We start from the raw sequence: 17,058 nt of genomic DNA, 5'->3' as shown, positions 1-17,058 counted from the left end.
TTGCTCCTAGACCTTAATGCTGCTTTTGATACCATCGATCACCACATTCTTTTGGAGAAATCGGAAATCCAGATTGGTCTACACTGACAAGTTCTGGCCTGGTTTATATCTTATCTGTCGGAAAAATATCAGTTTGTCTCTGTGGATGGTTTGTCTTCTGACCATCCACAGGTTCCTCAAGGTTCCGTTTTATCACCATTATTGTTTTCACTATATATTTTACCTCTTGGTGATGTCATTCGGAAACATAATGTTAACTTTCACTGCTATGCGGACGATACACAGCTGTACATTTTGATGAAACATGGTGAAGCCACAAAATTGCCCTCTCTGGAAGCCTGTGTTTCAGACATAAGGAAATAGATGACAAGTAAACTCTGACAAAAAAGAGATACTAGTTCTAGGTCCCAAGAAACAAAGAGATCTTCTGGTGGTTAGAGTGTTGGACTAGTAACCAGAAGGTTGCAAGTTCAAATCCCCGAGCTGACAATGGTAAAAATCTGTTGTTCTGCCCCTGAACAGGCAGTTAACCCACTGTTCCTAGGCTGTCGATAAGAATTTGTTCTTAACTGACTTGCCTAGTTAAATAAAAAAAAATGTAAATAAATCTAACAAGTAATCTTGATCTAAAAAACAACTGTGAAGGACCCTGATCTCTCTTTTGATGAACGTATCAAGGACAGCTTTTTTCCATCTTTGTAACATTGCAAAAATCAGAAACTTTCTGTCCAAAAATGATGCAGAAAAATTGATCCATGCTTTTGTCACTTCTAGATTAGACTACTGCAATGCTCTACTTTCCGGCTACCCGGATAAAGAACTAAAAAAACTTTAGTTAGTGCTGAACACAGCTGCTAGAATCTTGACTAGAACCAAACAATTTGATCATATTACTCCAGTGCTAACCTCTCTACACTGGGTTCCTGTTAAAGCTAGGGTTGATTTCAAGGTTTTACTGCTAACCTACAAAGCATTACATGGGCTTGCTCCTACCTATCTTTCTGATTTGGTCCTGCTGTACATACCTACACGTACGCTACGGTCACAAGACGCAGGCCTCCTTACTGTCCCTAGAATCTGTAAGCAAACAGCTGGAGGCAGGGCTTTCTCCTATAGAGCTCAATTTTTATGGAATGGTCTGCCTGTCCATGTGAGAGACGCAGACTCGGTCTCGACCTTTAAGTCTTTATTGAAGATTCATCTCTTCAGTAGGTCCTATGATTGAGTGTTGTCTGGCCCCGGGGTGTGAAGGTGAACGGAAAGGCACTAGAGCGACGAACCGTCCTTGCTGTATCTGCCTGGCTGGTTCCCCTCTCTCCACTGGGATTCTCTGCCTCTAACCATATAACGGGGGCTCAGTCACTGGCTTACTGGTGCTCTTCCATGTCGTTCCTAGGAGGGGTGTGTCACTTGTGTGGGTTGAGTCACTGACGTGATCTTCCTGTCCGGGTTGGCGCCCCCCTCGGCTTTGTGCCGAGGAGGAGATCTTTGTTGGCTATACTCTGCCTTGTCTCAGGGTAGTAGGTTGGTGGTTGAAGATATCCCTCTAGTGGTGTGGAGGCTGTGCTTTGGCACAGGTGGGGTTATATCCTGCCTGTTTGTCCCTGTCCGACCCCTCCTGTCTCAGCCTCCAGTATTTATGCTGCAATAGTTTATGTGTCAGGAGGCTAGGATCAGTCTGTTATATCTGGACTATTTCTCCTGTCTTATCCGGTGTCCTGTGTGACTATAAGTATGCTCCCTCTAATTCTTGATCTCTCTTTTTCTCTCTTTCTCCTTCTCTCTCTTTCTCTCTTCTCTCGGAGGACCTGAGCCCTAGGACCATGCCTCAAGATTACCTGGCCTGATGACCCCTTGCTGTCCCCAGTCCACCTGGTCACGCTGCTGCTCCAGTTTCAACTGTTCTGCCTGCGGCTATGGAGCCCTGACCTGTTCACTGGACGTGCAACCTTGTCCCGGACCTGCTTTTAGGACTCTCTCTCTACCACACCTGCTGTCTCTAACTCGGAATGATCGGCTATGAAAAGCCAACTGACATTTACTCCTGAGGTGCTGACCTGTTGCACCCTCTACAGCCACTGTGATTATTATTGTCTGACCCTGCTGGTCATCTATGAACGTTTGAACATCTGGCCATGTTCTGTTATAATCTCCACCCGGCACAGCCAGAAGAGGACTGGGCACCCCTCAAAGCCTGGTTCCTTTCTAGGTTTCTTCCTAGGTTCTGGCCTTTATAGGGAGTTTTTCCTAGCCACTATGCTTCTACATCTGCATTGCTTGCTGTTTGGGGTTTTAGGCTTGGTTTCTGTACAGCACTTTGTGACATTGGCTGTTGTAAAAAGGGCTTTATAAATACATTTGATTGATTGATGATAGTGTATTGGTAATATGGACACCAAGGAACTTGAAACTCTCAACACGGTCCATTACATCACCAGATCCAGTTGCAGAGGGAGGTGTTTAGTCCTAGAGTCCTTAGCTTAGTGATGAGCTTTGTGGGCACTATGGTGTTGAATGCTGATCTGTAGTCAATGAACAGCATTCTCACATAGTGTGGAGTGCGATTGAGATTGTGTCACCTGTGGATCTGTTGGGGCGGTATACGAATTGTAGTTGGTCTAGGGTTTCCTGATTGATGGTGTTAATGTGAGTCATGACCAGCCTTTCAAAGCACCTCATGGCTAACGAAGTGAGTGCTACGGAGCAGTTGTCATTTAGGCAGGTTACCTTCGCTTTCTTGGGCACAGGGACTATGGTGGTCTGCTTGAAACATGTAGGTATTACAGACTTGGTCAGGAAGAGGTTGAAAATGTTAGTGAAGCCACTTGCCAGTTGTTCCACGCATCCTCTGAGTATACGTCCTTGTAATCCGTCTGGCCCCATGGCCTTGTGAATGTTGACCTGTTGAAAGGTCTTGTTCACATTGGCTATGGAGAGCATAATCATACAGTTGTCTGGAATAGCTGGTGCTCTCATGTATTTATTTATTTTTTATTTCACCTTTATTTAACCAGGTAGGCAAGTTGATAACAAGTTCTCATTTGCAACTGCGACCTGGCCAAGATAAAGCGTAGCAATTCGACACATACAACAACACAGACTTACACATGGAATAAACAAAACATACAGTCAATAATACAGTAGAACAAAAGAAAACAAAAAGTCTATACACAGTGAGTGCAAATGAGGTAAGTTAAGGAAATAAATAGGCCATGGTGGCGAAGTAATTACAATATAGCAATTAAACACTGGAATGGTAGATCGGCAGAAGATGAATGTGCAGGTAGAGATACTGGGGTGCAAAGGAGCAAAATAAATAAATAAATAGATACCAGTATGGGGATGAGGTAGGTAGATAGATGAGCTATGTACAGGTGCAGTGATCTGTAAGCTGCTCTGACAGCTGGTGCTTAAAGCTAGTGAGGGAGATGTGAGTCTCCAGCTTCAGAGATTTTTGCAATTCGCTCCAGTCATGGGCAGCAGAAAACTGGAAGGAAAGACGACCAAAGGAGGAATTGGCTTTGAGGGTGACCAGTGAGATATACCTGCTGGAGCGCGTGCTACGAGTGGGTGCTGCTATGGTGATCAGTGAGCTGAGATGAGGCGGGGCTTTACCTAGCAGAGACTTGTAGATAACCTGTAGCCAGTGGGTTTGGCGACGAGTATGAAGCGAGGGCCAACCAACGAGAGCGTACAGGTCGCAATGGTGGGTAGTGTATGGGGCTTTGGTGACAAAACGGATGGCACTGTGATAGACTGCATACAGTTTGTTGAGTAGAGTGTTGGAGGCTATTTTATAGATGACATCACCGAAGTCAAGGATCGGTAGGATGGTCAGTTTTACGATTGGTAGGATGGTCCTTCACTCATGGCAGCATGAGCAGTTGGAGGCCACGGAAGGAGAGTTGTATGGCATTGAAGCTCGTCTGGAGGTTAGTTAACACAGTGTCCAAGGAGGGGCTAGAAGTATACAGAATGGTGTCGTCTGCGTAGAGGTGGATCAGAGAATCACCAACAGCAAGAGCAACATCATTGATGTATACAGAGAAGAGAGTCATGCATGGTTCAGTGTTGCTTGCCTTGAAGCGAGTATAAAAGGCATTTAGCCCATCTGGTAGGCTTGCGTCACTGGGCAGCTTGCAGCTGAGTTTCCCTTTGTAGTCTGTAATAGTTTGCAAGACCTACCACATCCGACGAGCTTCAGAGCCGGGGGGTAGTAGGATTCAATCTTAGTCTTGTATTGACACTTTGCCTGTTTGATGGTTCGTCTGAGGGCATAGTGGGATTTCTTACAAGTGTCCGAATTAGTGGCCTGCTCCTTGAAAGCGGCAGCTCTAGCCTTTAGTTCGGTGCGAATGTTGCCTGTAATCCATGCTTCTGGTTGGGATATGTACGTATGGTCACTGTGGGGACGATGTCGTCGATGCACTTATTGATGAAGCCGGTGACTGAGGTGGTGTACTCCTCAATGCCATCGGATAAATCCCGGAACATATTCCAGTCTGTGCTAGAAAAATATTCCTGTAGCGTAGCATCTACGCCATCTGACCACTTCCATATTGAGCGAGTCACTGGTACTTCCTGCTTTAACTTTTGTTTGTAAGCAGGAATCAGGAGGATAGAATTATGGTCAGATTTTCCAAATAGAGGGCGAGGGAGAGCTTTGTACCGGTCTCTTTGTGTGGAGGAAAGGTGGTCAAGAGTTGTTTTCCCTCTGGCTGCACATGTGACATGCTGGTAGATATTAGGTAAAGGGATTTACGTTTGCCTACATTAAAGTCCCCCACCACTAGGAAAGCCGCTTCTGGATGAGCATTTTCTTGTTTGCTTATGGCCTTATACAGCTCGTTGAGTGCGATCTTAGTGCAAGCATCGGTTTGTGGTGGTAAATAGATGGCTACGAAAATATTGCGCACCAGCCATCACGCACCAGCTGTTATTGACAAATAGACACACACCTCCACCCCTCGTCTTACCAGATGTAGCTGTTCTGTCCGGCCGATGCATGGAAAACTCAGCCAACTATATATTATCCGAGTCGTCATTATGCCACGACTCAGTGAAGCGTAAGATATTACAGTTTTTAATGTCCCGTTGGTAGGATAGTCTCAAATGGCGCTCATCCAGTTCGTTGGCTAATAGAACAGATGGTAGAAGCAGGTTACCCACTCGCCGACTAATTCTCACAAGGCACCAATATCTCTGCCCCCCGTATTTCCTTATTTTCTTCATGTGAATGACAGGGATTTGGGCCTTGTCTGGGAGCAACATTATATCCTTCGCGTCAGACTCATTAAATAAAAAATCTTCTTCCAGTTCCAGGTGAGTAATCACTGTTCTGATATCCAGAAGCTCTTTTCGGTCATAAGAGGCGGTAGCAATAACATTATGTACAAAATAAGTTACAAACTATGCGAAAAAAAAAAAAAATAGCACAATTGGTTAGGAGCTCTTAAAACGGTAGCCATCCCCTCCGGTGCCAATATTTATGCTTGAATACATAAATAAATGGGAGAATACATAAAGCTCAAATTAACTCTTCATATATTTTTTATTTCATTTTTGGGGCATCACATACTGTAGGATGTCATAACCCAGACAGTAGATGTTCAACAAATTTTCTAAAATATTTGGGTCAAACAGGACACTGTTAAAGTAGAAGACAACAAACACATGCAACTTCTCCATATACCCTGGACCATCCATGCTCAAGGCTTGGTAATTCTTCACAGAGATTATATTCTATAATGTTAACTTTATTTCATTTTTTTTAGTGCATATCCTTGTTTGTTTCAATGTTGAATAAAGTACACAATCACTCCCAATTTACAATCATGTGACATCATGAGACTAAAACACAAGTAGGTTCCCATTGATCATGGTTGGTCTTTTGGGACCATTTGTACGAACCTGGCTATAATAGGAACAGGAGTCAACATGTTGGAGTAAATATTGAACAAAGAAACCTTTGAACAGTTCAACAGCACGATCACTCCAATAATAAATGCATCACGAAAGACACACCTGCTGAAAGAATGAGTGTGGTCAATGTAAGCAAGGTCATTGTAAATATTTGTCTGAGGGTGAGTGCACTCAGGTGACTCGGGCTCTTCGTGGTAAAGCCCTGTCTGTTCTGTTTCATCAAGCTTTCAGCCTTTTATAACCATGCAGTAGAAGTGTAGCCAGACTGAGGGCGCCGACAGAGATGGCCGCCTCGCTTCGCGTTCCTAGGAAACTATGCAGTTTTTTGTTTTTTTACGTGTTATTTCTTACATTAGTACCCCAGGTCATCTTAGGTTTCATTACATACAGTCGAGAAGAACTACTGAATATAAGATCAGCATCAACTCACCATCAGTACTACCAAGAATATGTTTTTCGCGACGCGGATCCTGCGACCCCAAAAAAAAAAAAACTCTGAAAAAGAGGGAAACGAGGCGGTCTTCTGGTCAGACTCCGGAGACGGGCACACCGTGCACCACTCCCTAGCATTCTTCTTGCCAATGTCCAGTCTCTTGACAACAAGGTTGATGAAATCCGAGCAAGGGTAGCATTCCAGAGGGACATCAGAGACTGTAACGTTCTTTGCTCACTGGAGAGACTCTATCCGAAGCGGTGCAGCCAACGGGTTTCTCCACGCATCGCGCAGACAGAAACAAACATCTGCCTTAACAAGCGTATGCCTATGACTAACGTGACATGGTGTGATGAAAGAAACATACAGGAACTCAAATCCTTCTGTTCACCTGATTTAGAATTCCTCACAATCAAATGTAGACCGCATTATCTACCAAGAGAATTCTCTTTGATTATAATCACAGCCGTATATATCCCCCCCCAAGCAGACACATCGATGGCTCTGAACGAACTTTATTTAACTCTTTGCAAACGGGAAACCATTCATCCGGAGGCTGCATTCATTGTAGCTGGGGATTTTAACAAGGCTAATCTGAAAACAAGACTCCCTAAATTTTATCAGCATATCGATTGCGCAACCAGGGGTGGAAAGACCTTGGATCATTGTTACTCTAACTTCCGCGACGCATATAAGGCCCTGCCCCGCCCCCCTTTCGGAAAAGCTGACCACGACTCCATTTTGTTGATCCCTGCCTACAGACAGAAACTAAAACAAGAGGCTCCCACGCTGAGGTCTGTCCAACGCTGGTCCGACCAAGCTGACTCCACACTCCAAGACTGCTTCCACCACGTGGACTGGGACATGTTTCGTATTGCGTCAGACAACAACATTGACGAATACGCTGATTCGGTGTGTGAGTTCATTAGAACGTGCGTTGAAGATGTCGTTCCCATAGCAACGATTAAAACATTCCCTAACCAGAAACCGTGGATTGATGGCAGCATTCGTGTGAAACTAAGCGCGAACCACTGCTTTTAATCAGGGCAAGGTGTCTGGTAACATGACCGAATACAAACAGTGCAGCTATTCCCTCCGCAAGGCTATCAAACAAGCTAAGCGTCAGTACAGAGACAAAGTAGAATCTCAATTCAACGGCTCAGACACAAGAGGCATGTGGCAGGGTCTACAGTCAATCACGGACTACAGGAAGAAATCCAGCCCAGTCACGGACCAGGATGTCCTGCTCCCAGGCAGACTAAATAACTTTTTTGCCCGCTTTGAGGACAATACAGTGCCACTGACACAGCCTGCAACGAAAACATGCGGTCTCTCCTTCACTGCAGCCGAGGTGAGTAAGACATTTAACGTGTTAACCCTCGCAAGGCTGCAGGCCCAGACGGCATCCCCAGCCACGCCCTCAGAGCATGCGCAGACCAGCTGGCCGGTGTGTTTACGGACATATTCAATCAATCCCTATACCAGTCTGCTGTTCCCACATGCTTCAAGAGGGCCACCATTGTTCCTGTTCCCAAGAAAGCTAAGGTAACTGAGCTAAACGACTACTGCCCCGTAGCACTCACTTCCGTCATCATGAAGTGCTTTGAGAGACTAGTCAAGGACCATATCACCTCCACCCTACCTGACACCCTAGACCCACTCCAATTTTCTTACCGCCCCAATAGGTCCACAGACGACACAATCGCAACCACACTGCACACTGCCCACTGACCCTGGGTCTCGACCGCGCCCTGTGCAACTGGGTATTGGACTTCCTGACGGGCAGCCCCCAGGTGGTGAGGGTAGGTAACAACATCTCCACCCCACTCATCCTCAACACTGGGGCCCCACAAGGGTGCGTTCTGAGCCCTCTCCTGTACTCCCTGTTCACTCACGACTGCGTGGCCATGCACGCCTCCAACTCAATCATCAAGTTTGCCGACGACACTACAGTGGTAGGCTTGATTACCAACAATGACGAGGCGGCCTACAGGGAGGAGGTGAGTGCCCTCGGAGTGGGGTGTCAGGAAAAGCACTCACAAACTTCTACAGATGCACAATCGAGAGCATCCTGTCGGGCTGTATCACCGCCTGGTACGGCAACTGCTCCGCCCACAACCGTAAGGCTCTCCAGAGGGTAGTGAGGTCTGCACAACGCATCACCGGGGGCAAACTACCTGCCCTCCAGGACACCTACACAACCCGATGTCACAGAAAGGCCAAAAAGATCATCAAGGACAACAACCACCCGAGCCACTGCCTGTTCACCCCGCTGTCATCCAGAAGGCGAGGTCAGTACAGGTGCATCAAAGCAGGGACAGAGAGACTGAAAAACAGCTTCTATCTCAAGGCCATCAGACTGTTAAACAGCCACCACTAACATTGAGTGGCTGCTGCCAACATACTGACTCAACTCCAGCTCACTTTAATAATGGAAATTGATGACAAAATGTATCACTAGCCACATTAAACAATGCCACTTAATATAATGTTTACATACCCTACATTACTCATCTCATATGTATATGTATATACTGTAATCTATCATCCTACTGCATCTTGCCATCTTTATGTAATACATGTATCACTAGCCACCTTAAACTATGCCAATTTTATGTTTACATACCCTACATTACTCATCTCATATGTATATACTGTACTCGATACCATCTACTGCATCTTGCCTATGCCGTTCTGTACCATCACTCATTCATATATCTTTATGTACATATTCTTTATCCCTTTACACTTGTGTGTATAAGGCAGTAGTTGTGGAATTGTTAGGTTAGATTACTCGTTGGTTATTACTGCATTGTCGGAACTAGAAGCACAAGCATTTCGCAACACTCGCATTAACATCTACTATCCATGTGTATGTGACAAATAAAATTGGATTTGATTTGATTTGAAGAGGGAAGAGGGAGTCAGAGTCAGGGGTCAGTTGAGTTATCCAACATGGCCGCTTACTACACTACCACTGGGACTTCCCATGCAGTGTCTGCCAGGATATTATTTGACAGCGACTGGCAACAAGATTTACACACCACTCTTGTGAATGCAGTCTGAGTATTTGTCAATATTGTTGTGAGTGGAGAGAGGCGGCGCCCGGCAGCAGCCGTCAATTGGTGAACGTTGTGGTATTCCTCAGGCACTGCCTCAAGGCAGGAATTCACTCCGCAGGCTGTTAATAACACTAATTTCAGGCCCATTTACAGAGGCCCCGCTGCAGCAACAAGGTAATGACACTCCAACAATTACCTTATATCACGACTGGGACAATAATATGCATCCTGAAAGCCTCATATCCCTCACTATTTCCACTACATTCTGAAGCACAATTGCCTCTGTCTCAACTGTCCTTGTCAACTGGTTTTCTATTGAGGCAAAGGTTGAATGAACGATTGACATTTTTTATAGCGCCCTAAAGAAAATTAGCAACATGAATAATACGTCTCTTGGAAAAGTTTGGTCGATTTAGTTCTGAACTGCAGCTCTTTTGTTTTGCTTGTCAGAAGTTCGTAATGACTGATTCACAGTAATTTGCCTGAGTCTCTCTCAGGAATTGGCCAATTATACCATCCTCTATTTCCCATTAGTCATACAACACTTATAGTAAATACTAAACACAGGTAGAACACAAACAAACCATCCCATCACCTTCTCTCCACCTTCTAATCACCATCTCTTCTTTTATGACCATGTATATAGTTTTTTATTTTGAAGTAACTGCTTTTTCGGTTTGTTGTTCCTAGATACTTCTCCTCCCACTCAGCCATTCTCAGAATCTCTATCATTAAAAGCACCATCCACCAATTAATAACCTGTCTGAGCTCCACAGCAGTAATCTACTCCACTCTGTCTTTTGTCACAAGGTCTATTTGATATAGTTCAGTATTTACACAAATACGTTTTTCCCCCTGTATTACTCAAGAAAAGTTCCACTCAAATCACTACCCCAATCCCTCAAATAGTGGCAATCAGAATTACGGAAAGATGCCACAGTATCTTCCGTAGATTCCAGGAAAAATGCAGAATAAATGCATGAATGAATGGTTTGTGGAATGAGTGTGTGAACGAATGCATAAATGAATGATTGTGTCTAATAATACTATGTATACCCTTTCACAAAAGCTATATCAGATAGCGTGATATTATCGGGTTTCATTGGTGATTGATGTTATTTTAAATAGATGTTCACCTCTTTTAAAAAGGTCACTGGCAACATGTGCCTTTCTGTAATACCATTGGGCCATGGCAGCATATCTTTGGGCAAATACTCAAATGGTCTGCATGTTGGACAGGAATCCCCTCATAGCAGAGCCAAACCACAGCATGGCGGGCGGCAGCTGACTCTTAACAGTGCAGGGTGTATACTGTGGAGAATGCACTTGTTTTTTTGCCAAAAGGTCTGTCAGGAGACCAAGACACCCCTCTGTGTAACACAAGAACAACAAGTAACCCACCAGCACTTGTCGCTTTGATATATAAAACCCAGGGCTTTCCGAGAAGACGTTGAGCATCAGGTGGCACACAGAATGCACACTGCACAGACAGGTGTTGTCATATGCTAAAACTGTGTGTCTATCATAGTGGACATGTTCATCACCCCCCCACATTATGCCCATCAGAGAAAACCCATGATGTTCCTCCCTCAAGAGGCAGAAAAGCGGACGACACCATTCTATATACTTTCGGCCCGTCATTGGACACTGTGCTATCTAACCTCCAAACAAGCTTCAATGCCATACAACACTCCTTCCGTGGCCTCCGACTGCTCTTAAACGCTAGTAAAACCAAATGCATGCTTTTCAACCGATCGCTGCCTGCACCCGCATGCCCGCCTAGCATCACCACCCTGGATGGTTCCGACCTAGAATATGTGGACATCTATAAGTACCTAGGTGTCTGGCTAGACTGCAAACTCTCCTTCCAGACTCATATCAAACATCTCCAATCGAAAATCAAATCAAGAGTCGGCTTTCTATTCCGCAACAAAGCCTCCTTCACTCACGCCGCCAAGCTTACCCTAGTAAAACTGACTATCCTACCGATCCTCGACTTTGGCGATGTCATCTACAAAATGGCTTCCAACACTCTACTCAGCAAACTGGATGCAGTCTATCACAGTGCCATCCGTTTTGTCACTAAAGCACCTTATACCACCCACCACTGCGACTTGTATGCTCTAGTCGGCTGGCCCTCGCTACATATTCGTCGCCAGACCCACTGGCTCCAGGTCATCTACAAGTCCATGCTAGGTAAAGCTCCGCCTTATCTCAGCTCACTGGTCACGATGGCAACACCCATCCGTAGCACGCGCTCCAGCAGGTGTATCTCACTGATCATCCCTAAAGCCAACACCTCATTTGGCCGCCTTTCGTTCCAGTACTCTGCTGCCTGTGACTGGAACGAATTGCAAAAATCGCTGAAGTTGGAGACTTTTATCTCCCTCACCAACTTCAAACATCAGCTATCTGAGCAGCTAACCGATCGCTGCAGCTGTACATAGTCTATTGGTAAATAGCCCACCCATTTTCACCTACCTCATCCCCATACTGTTTTTATTTATTTACTTTTCTGCTCTTTTGCACACCAATATCTCTACCTGTACATGACCATCTGATCATTTATCACTCCAGTGTTAATCTGCAAAATTTTAATTATTCGCCTACCTCATGCCTTTTGCACACATTGTATATAGACTCCCCCTTTGTTTTCTACTGTGTTATTGACTTGTTAATTGTTTACTCCATGTGTAACTCTGTGTTGTCTGCTCATACTGCTATGCTTTATCTTGGCCAGGTCGCAGTTGCAAATGAGAACTTGTTCTCAACTAGCCTACCTGGTTAAATAAAGGTGTTCTCAACTAGCCTACCTGGTTAAATAAAGGTGTTCTCAACTAGCCTACCTGGTTAAATAAAGGTGTTCTCAACTAGCCTACCTGGTTAAATAAAGGTGTTCTCAACTAGCCTACCTGGTTAAATAAAGGTGAAATAAAAATTAAAAAAAATAAATAGCGTTTCAATCAGTGACGTCACTTGCTCTGAGACCTTGAAGTAGTAGTTCCCCTTGCTCTGCAAGGGCCGCGGCTTTTGTGGAGCGATGGGTAACGACGCTTCGTAGGCGTCAGTTGTTGATGTGTGCAGAAGGTCCCTAGTTCGCGCCCGGGTATGGGCGAGGGGACGGTCTAAAATTATACTGTTACATACCCACAAGCCATAAAACTGCTGTACAGTTAATAAGATGGCTACCCAGACTCTTTGCATTGACCCCCTTTTTTTTGCACTGACTCTTTTGCACTGACTCTATGCACACTCACTGGACTCTACCCACACACTCACACATACTACAATGACACACACACACACTACATACACACACTCACACAGACAAACTTTCCCACTCTTTCCCGCTTTTCACATGCGCTACTCTGTTTATTGTCTATCCTGATTGACTTGTCACTTTTACCCCTACCTACATGTACATATTACCTCAACTACCTCGTACTCCTGCACAATGACTCGGTACCAGTACTCCTTGTATATAGCCTCGTTATTGTTATTTTGTGTTACTATTTCCTTTTGTTATTTAGCACATTTTTCTTACTTTTTAACTCTGCGTTGTTGGGAAGGGGCTCTTAAGTAAGCATTTCACGGTGAAGTCTACACCTGTTCTATTTGGCGCATGTGACAAATAAAATTTGATTTTCAATTGATGTCATTGACTGTTTCTGGAGTGCTATTTCTGTCTGCTGGCTGTGCAGTTGGCACATGGCACATGGCACAGGCACAGGCACAGGCACAGGCACAGGCACAGGCACAGGCACAGGCACAGGCACAGGCACAGGCACAGGCACAGGCACAGGCACAGGCACCTGACTGTTTACTCAGCAATGCCTTGAGACAATCTTCTTTCCTTTATGTTATACGTTAAATAACATACATTTTTAAGCTATTTGATAAGTTAACTGTACCTAATAGTAACAGTGAAGACAGGACAGACAGCTGTATTGCATATCGGGGACATATGAAGCAGCCCGGCTGTGTAGTTGCGCTCCTTGGACTGCTCTCGTACAGGCATACACATGTTTTTTCTTCCATGTATTATTTATCATTATTCATTAAAAGTGATAACATCTTTGGATTTTTATCAAGAACCCTTAAGAGAAGGATAACTTGGCTTTGAAAAAAATAGGTCATAGTTTGACCATTACTGTATCTATTCACCAGCAGGCTTTTATGAAATGTTAATATCATTTACTCTCACATGACTGAATATAATTGAGCTACAGTACCAACCAACGACGAACAAATCCATTCAGAATCAGTTTAGAGTAAGAGGCAGGCAGGCAGGAGGCATTACCTCCTCTATAGGCTATATTTGCCTGAAGCATTAATTTCCCCGGCTGAAGTGACAGAATGGAGCGTTAATGATGTCTGTGGTGAGAGTGCTGGCGTCTCCCCCGCGTACTAAGAACTAATGGGCTGTGCCGCTCTGGATATCTGGGCAGACTGTGCAGTAATACCATGTTTAAAACAACTGGGAACTCAGAAATATCCAACTTCAGTGCATTCAAGACAACTGTGAACTCAGAAAAAAAGAGAGCCGACTGGGAAAATTGTTTTGAATGGTCATCCAACTTAGAATTCTAAGTCGGAAACTCAGTCATCTTTCTAGAATTCTCCGACCTGAAGATCACTGACGTCATGATTAGATCTAGTTTTTTCCCGAGTTCCCAGTTGTCTTGAAAGCACCATAAGAGGACTGAAAATAGAGCCACAGCTGCACCTGGCGGATCGCTGTCATTCTAAAGGTCAGCGAGTGACTTCACTCTGGGTCAGGAGGTCGAGTCAGCGTCTGACAATGGCAGACCAGAGGAGAGGAGGGACCTTCAAAGTATTCTTTAAGTCTAATTAACGGTGAAGAGGAATCCTAAATGTGAGGGGAAAAAGTGGAAAATAGTCGCTCTTTCATATCTCCAGGCTGTTAACATTTTGCATGGATGCACATAACAGCATTACTACTTGCTCTCTCTCTGCCTCCTTTCAAGCAATCAAACAAACTCTAATGACAATGAAATATGGCATTGCCAATTCATGGAAAAGCAGCAACAACAAGAATACATCATACAACACTGGGCTGATGGAAGGAAAATCAGTTACATATCTATCAGTGATTCAATTAACAGTTTAAGAGAATTTTCATCTATCTATCTAGTCCCCCAAAGCAGTTGGAGACGGCAGTTGAAACAGTGTTTTGTTTTGGTGCTGAGACTTTGTCAGGTCCTACCTTCAGGCGTCCAGATTTTGCCGCAAATGTCTTTTATTGATAATCCCATACCAAGTTGAGGACAGGAGAGACTGTCAGCAGTTGTTTTACATTTTCTGCAGATGTCCTATTGGTGAAGCCAGTTTCTGGAGTAGGCTATTAGTGACATAGCCCTGCTAACCCCTGTTGTAAGCCTGTGTGCTCAAAATATTTGACATACCTTACAGAGCCATACGAGTGACAGGCACAATGGACTACCCCTTGCTCATGCTTCAAATTATTTGGTGTGTGTGTGAGAAAGAGAGAGAGAGTCTGTGTCTTTAGAGTGGATATCTGGCGGAAGGAATGTCTTCTGAATATTGTCTCTTCAAGTTTATATTTTGGACTTCTAGTTTGGATCTTATGTCAGGAATCTATTTAATATTAATAAACACTTTTTCACTGCAGAAATTTAGATTTAGTCATACATTATAAAAGAGAGAGAGAGCTTAGAAAATATATCTAATTGCTAATTTAAGCAATCCCAAACATTCTAACTTCCTACTGTACTCACTGAACGGGGTATACTGTGAGGTGCATAAACACAGTGCCATGTCTGATGTGAGGATGCCTACACTCATTCCTCTACTGCCACCTAGTGTTAGAAGTACACCAATGCAATCGTTACAGGAGACAGTACAATTGTGCTCCAGGAAGGACACTGTTCTGGAACTGAACATCAACATGAACCCAGATTCATAAGTGGCTATATGTCAGGTATATATGATTGGAGTCTCAAAACGACTTGTTTTTTGTCTACACACCTAAAATCAGTCTTATTGATGATCTGCTAAAATAAAGGTGAAATAAAATATATAAAAAAGTCCTAAATTAAATTGTGATTACACAATGGAAGTTACAGTGTAACTTCTACATCCCTCATCATGTTTGTCCTCATTGTTAATCTATTAGTACCCTCTTGTTAAGCACTGATCTAGAGTAATAACATAGGACAGCTAGACTGAACAAAAGTTAATGAACAGGAGCCACAATCACAGATAAAGTCTATGGGTAGTCATTTCTTCAAAAGCTGAAAGGCTAAATAGAGAAAGAAAGACATAAGCTCACCCCACTCTCCCTTGATGTTGTCTGGCGTAACTGTCTTGTTTCATGGCGTTGTACTCTGGCAGGGCCTCCAGTGTTTTTTCCAAGAGGGAAGAAATAGAGGAAGTTCTTACGTTAATGCAGGAAGGTCGCTAGTAAGAGCCATGGTAACACATTTTATTCCAAGCCAAATTTGCCAGTGGGCATTTGTCAGTGGACTTTGACCATTGTCTGTCATTGTTGGTACAGCATCAACTTTTACTGTATTTTTTACTGTCTGTTACCTCCCATGTCAACTCAATGATTACATTCAGGCATGAGCGATGCAGTTTTCATGTTAAAACTGAGTATATTATGTTTCTTTGGGACTGTTTTATTGACATGAATCATTCACTGATCATACCGATAAATACACTACATGACCAAACGTATGTGGACACCTGACAACATCTAATTCCAAAATCATGGGCATTAGTATTGTACCCCCTTTTCTGCTATAACAGCCTCCACTCTTCTGGAAAGGCTTTCCACTAGATGTTGGAACATTGCTGCAGGGTCTTGCTTCCATTCCCATAAGAGCATTAGTAAGGTCAGGCACTGATGTTGGGAAATTAGGCCTGTCTCGCAGTCGGTGTTCCAATTCATCCCAAAGGTGTTCAATGAGGTTCAGGTCAGGGCTCTGTGCAAGTCAGTCAAGTTCTTCCACACTGATCTTGACAAACAATTTCTGTATGGACCTCGCTTTGTACACAGGGGCATTGTCATGCTGACACAAGAAAGGGCTTTTCCTAAACTGTTATTACAAAGTTGGAAGCACAGAATTGTATAGAATGTCATTGTATGCTGTAGTGTTAAGATTTCCCTTCTACTGGAACTAAGGGGCCTAACCTGAACCATGAAAAACAGACCCAGACCATTATTCGTCATCCACCAAACTTTACAGTTGGCACCATGCCATGGGGCAGGTAGTGTTCTCCTGGCATCTGCCAAACCCAGATTCGTCCGTCGGACTGCCAGATGGTGGAACGTGATTCATCACACCAGAGAACGCGTTTCCACAGCTCCAGAGTCCAATGACGGTGAGCTTTACACCACTCCAGCCAACGCATGGCATTGCACATGGTGATCTTAGGCTTGTGTGCTGCTGCTCAGCCATGGAAACCCATTTAATGAAGCTCCCAACGAATGGTTCATGTGCTGACATTGCTTCAGAGGCAGTTTGGAAGTTGGTAGTAGTGAGTGTTGCAACTGCGGACAGACGATTTTTACGCACTTCAGTACTGGGTGGTCCCATTCTGTGAGCTTCGTTCTGTGAGCTTGTGTGGCCTACCATTTAGTGGCTAAGCCGTTGA

At 44.2% G+C, this 17,058-nt stretch overlaps 1 protein-coding gene across 2 annotated transcripts in view; it reads right to left on the bottom strand.

Annotated features, from left to right (window-relative positions):
- The window catches only part of si:ch211-247n2.1 (calcium-activated potassium channel subunit beta-2), a 30,425-nt gene extending 14,535 nt beyond the window's left edge, over positions 1 to 15,890 (bottom strand). The window contains exon 1 of one of the 2 annotated variants that reach the window (XM_021604132.2): positions 15,731 to 15,890. In XM_021604132.2, the coding sequence (XP_021459807.1) occupies positions 15,731 to 15,774 (44 nt within the window). In that variant the 5' untranslated portion in view covers positions 15,775 to 15,890. Of the gene's footprint in view, positions 1 to 14,644; positions 14,912 to 15,730 lie in introns of those variants that run through there. The other variant, XM_021604133.2, reaches the window with a different exon arrangement.
- Positions 15,891 to 17,058: the final 1,168 nt, after the last annotated feature.

This window comes from Oncorhynchus mykiss, chromosome 5 (genome assembly GCF_013265735.2).
Source record: "Oncorhynchus mykiss isolate Arlee chromosome 5, USDA_OmykA_1.1, whole genome shotgun sequence".
In the NCBI taxonomy this organism is placed as follows: domain Eukaryota; kingdom Metazoa; phylum Chordata; class Actinopteri; order Salmoniformes; family Salmonidae; genus Oncorhynchus; species Oncorhynchus mykiss.
This window is presented reverse-complemented; position numbering and strand designations above follow the sequence as displayed.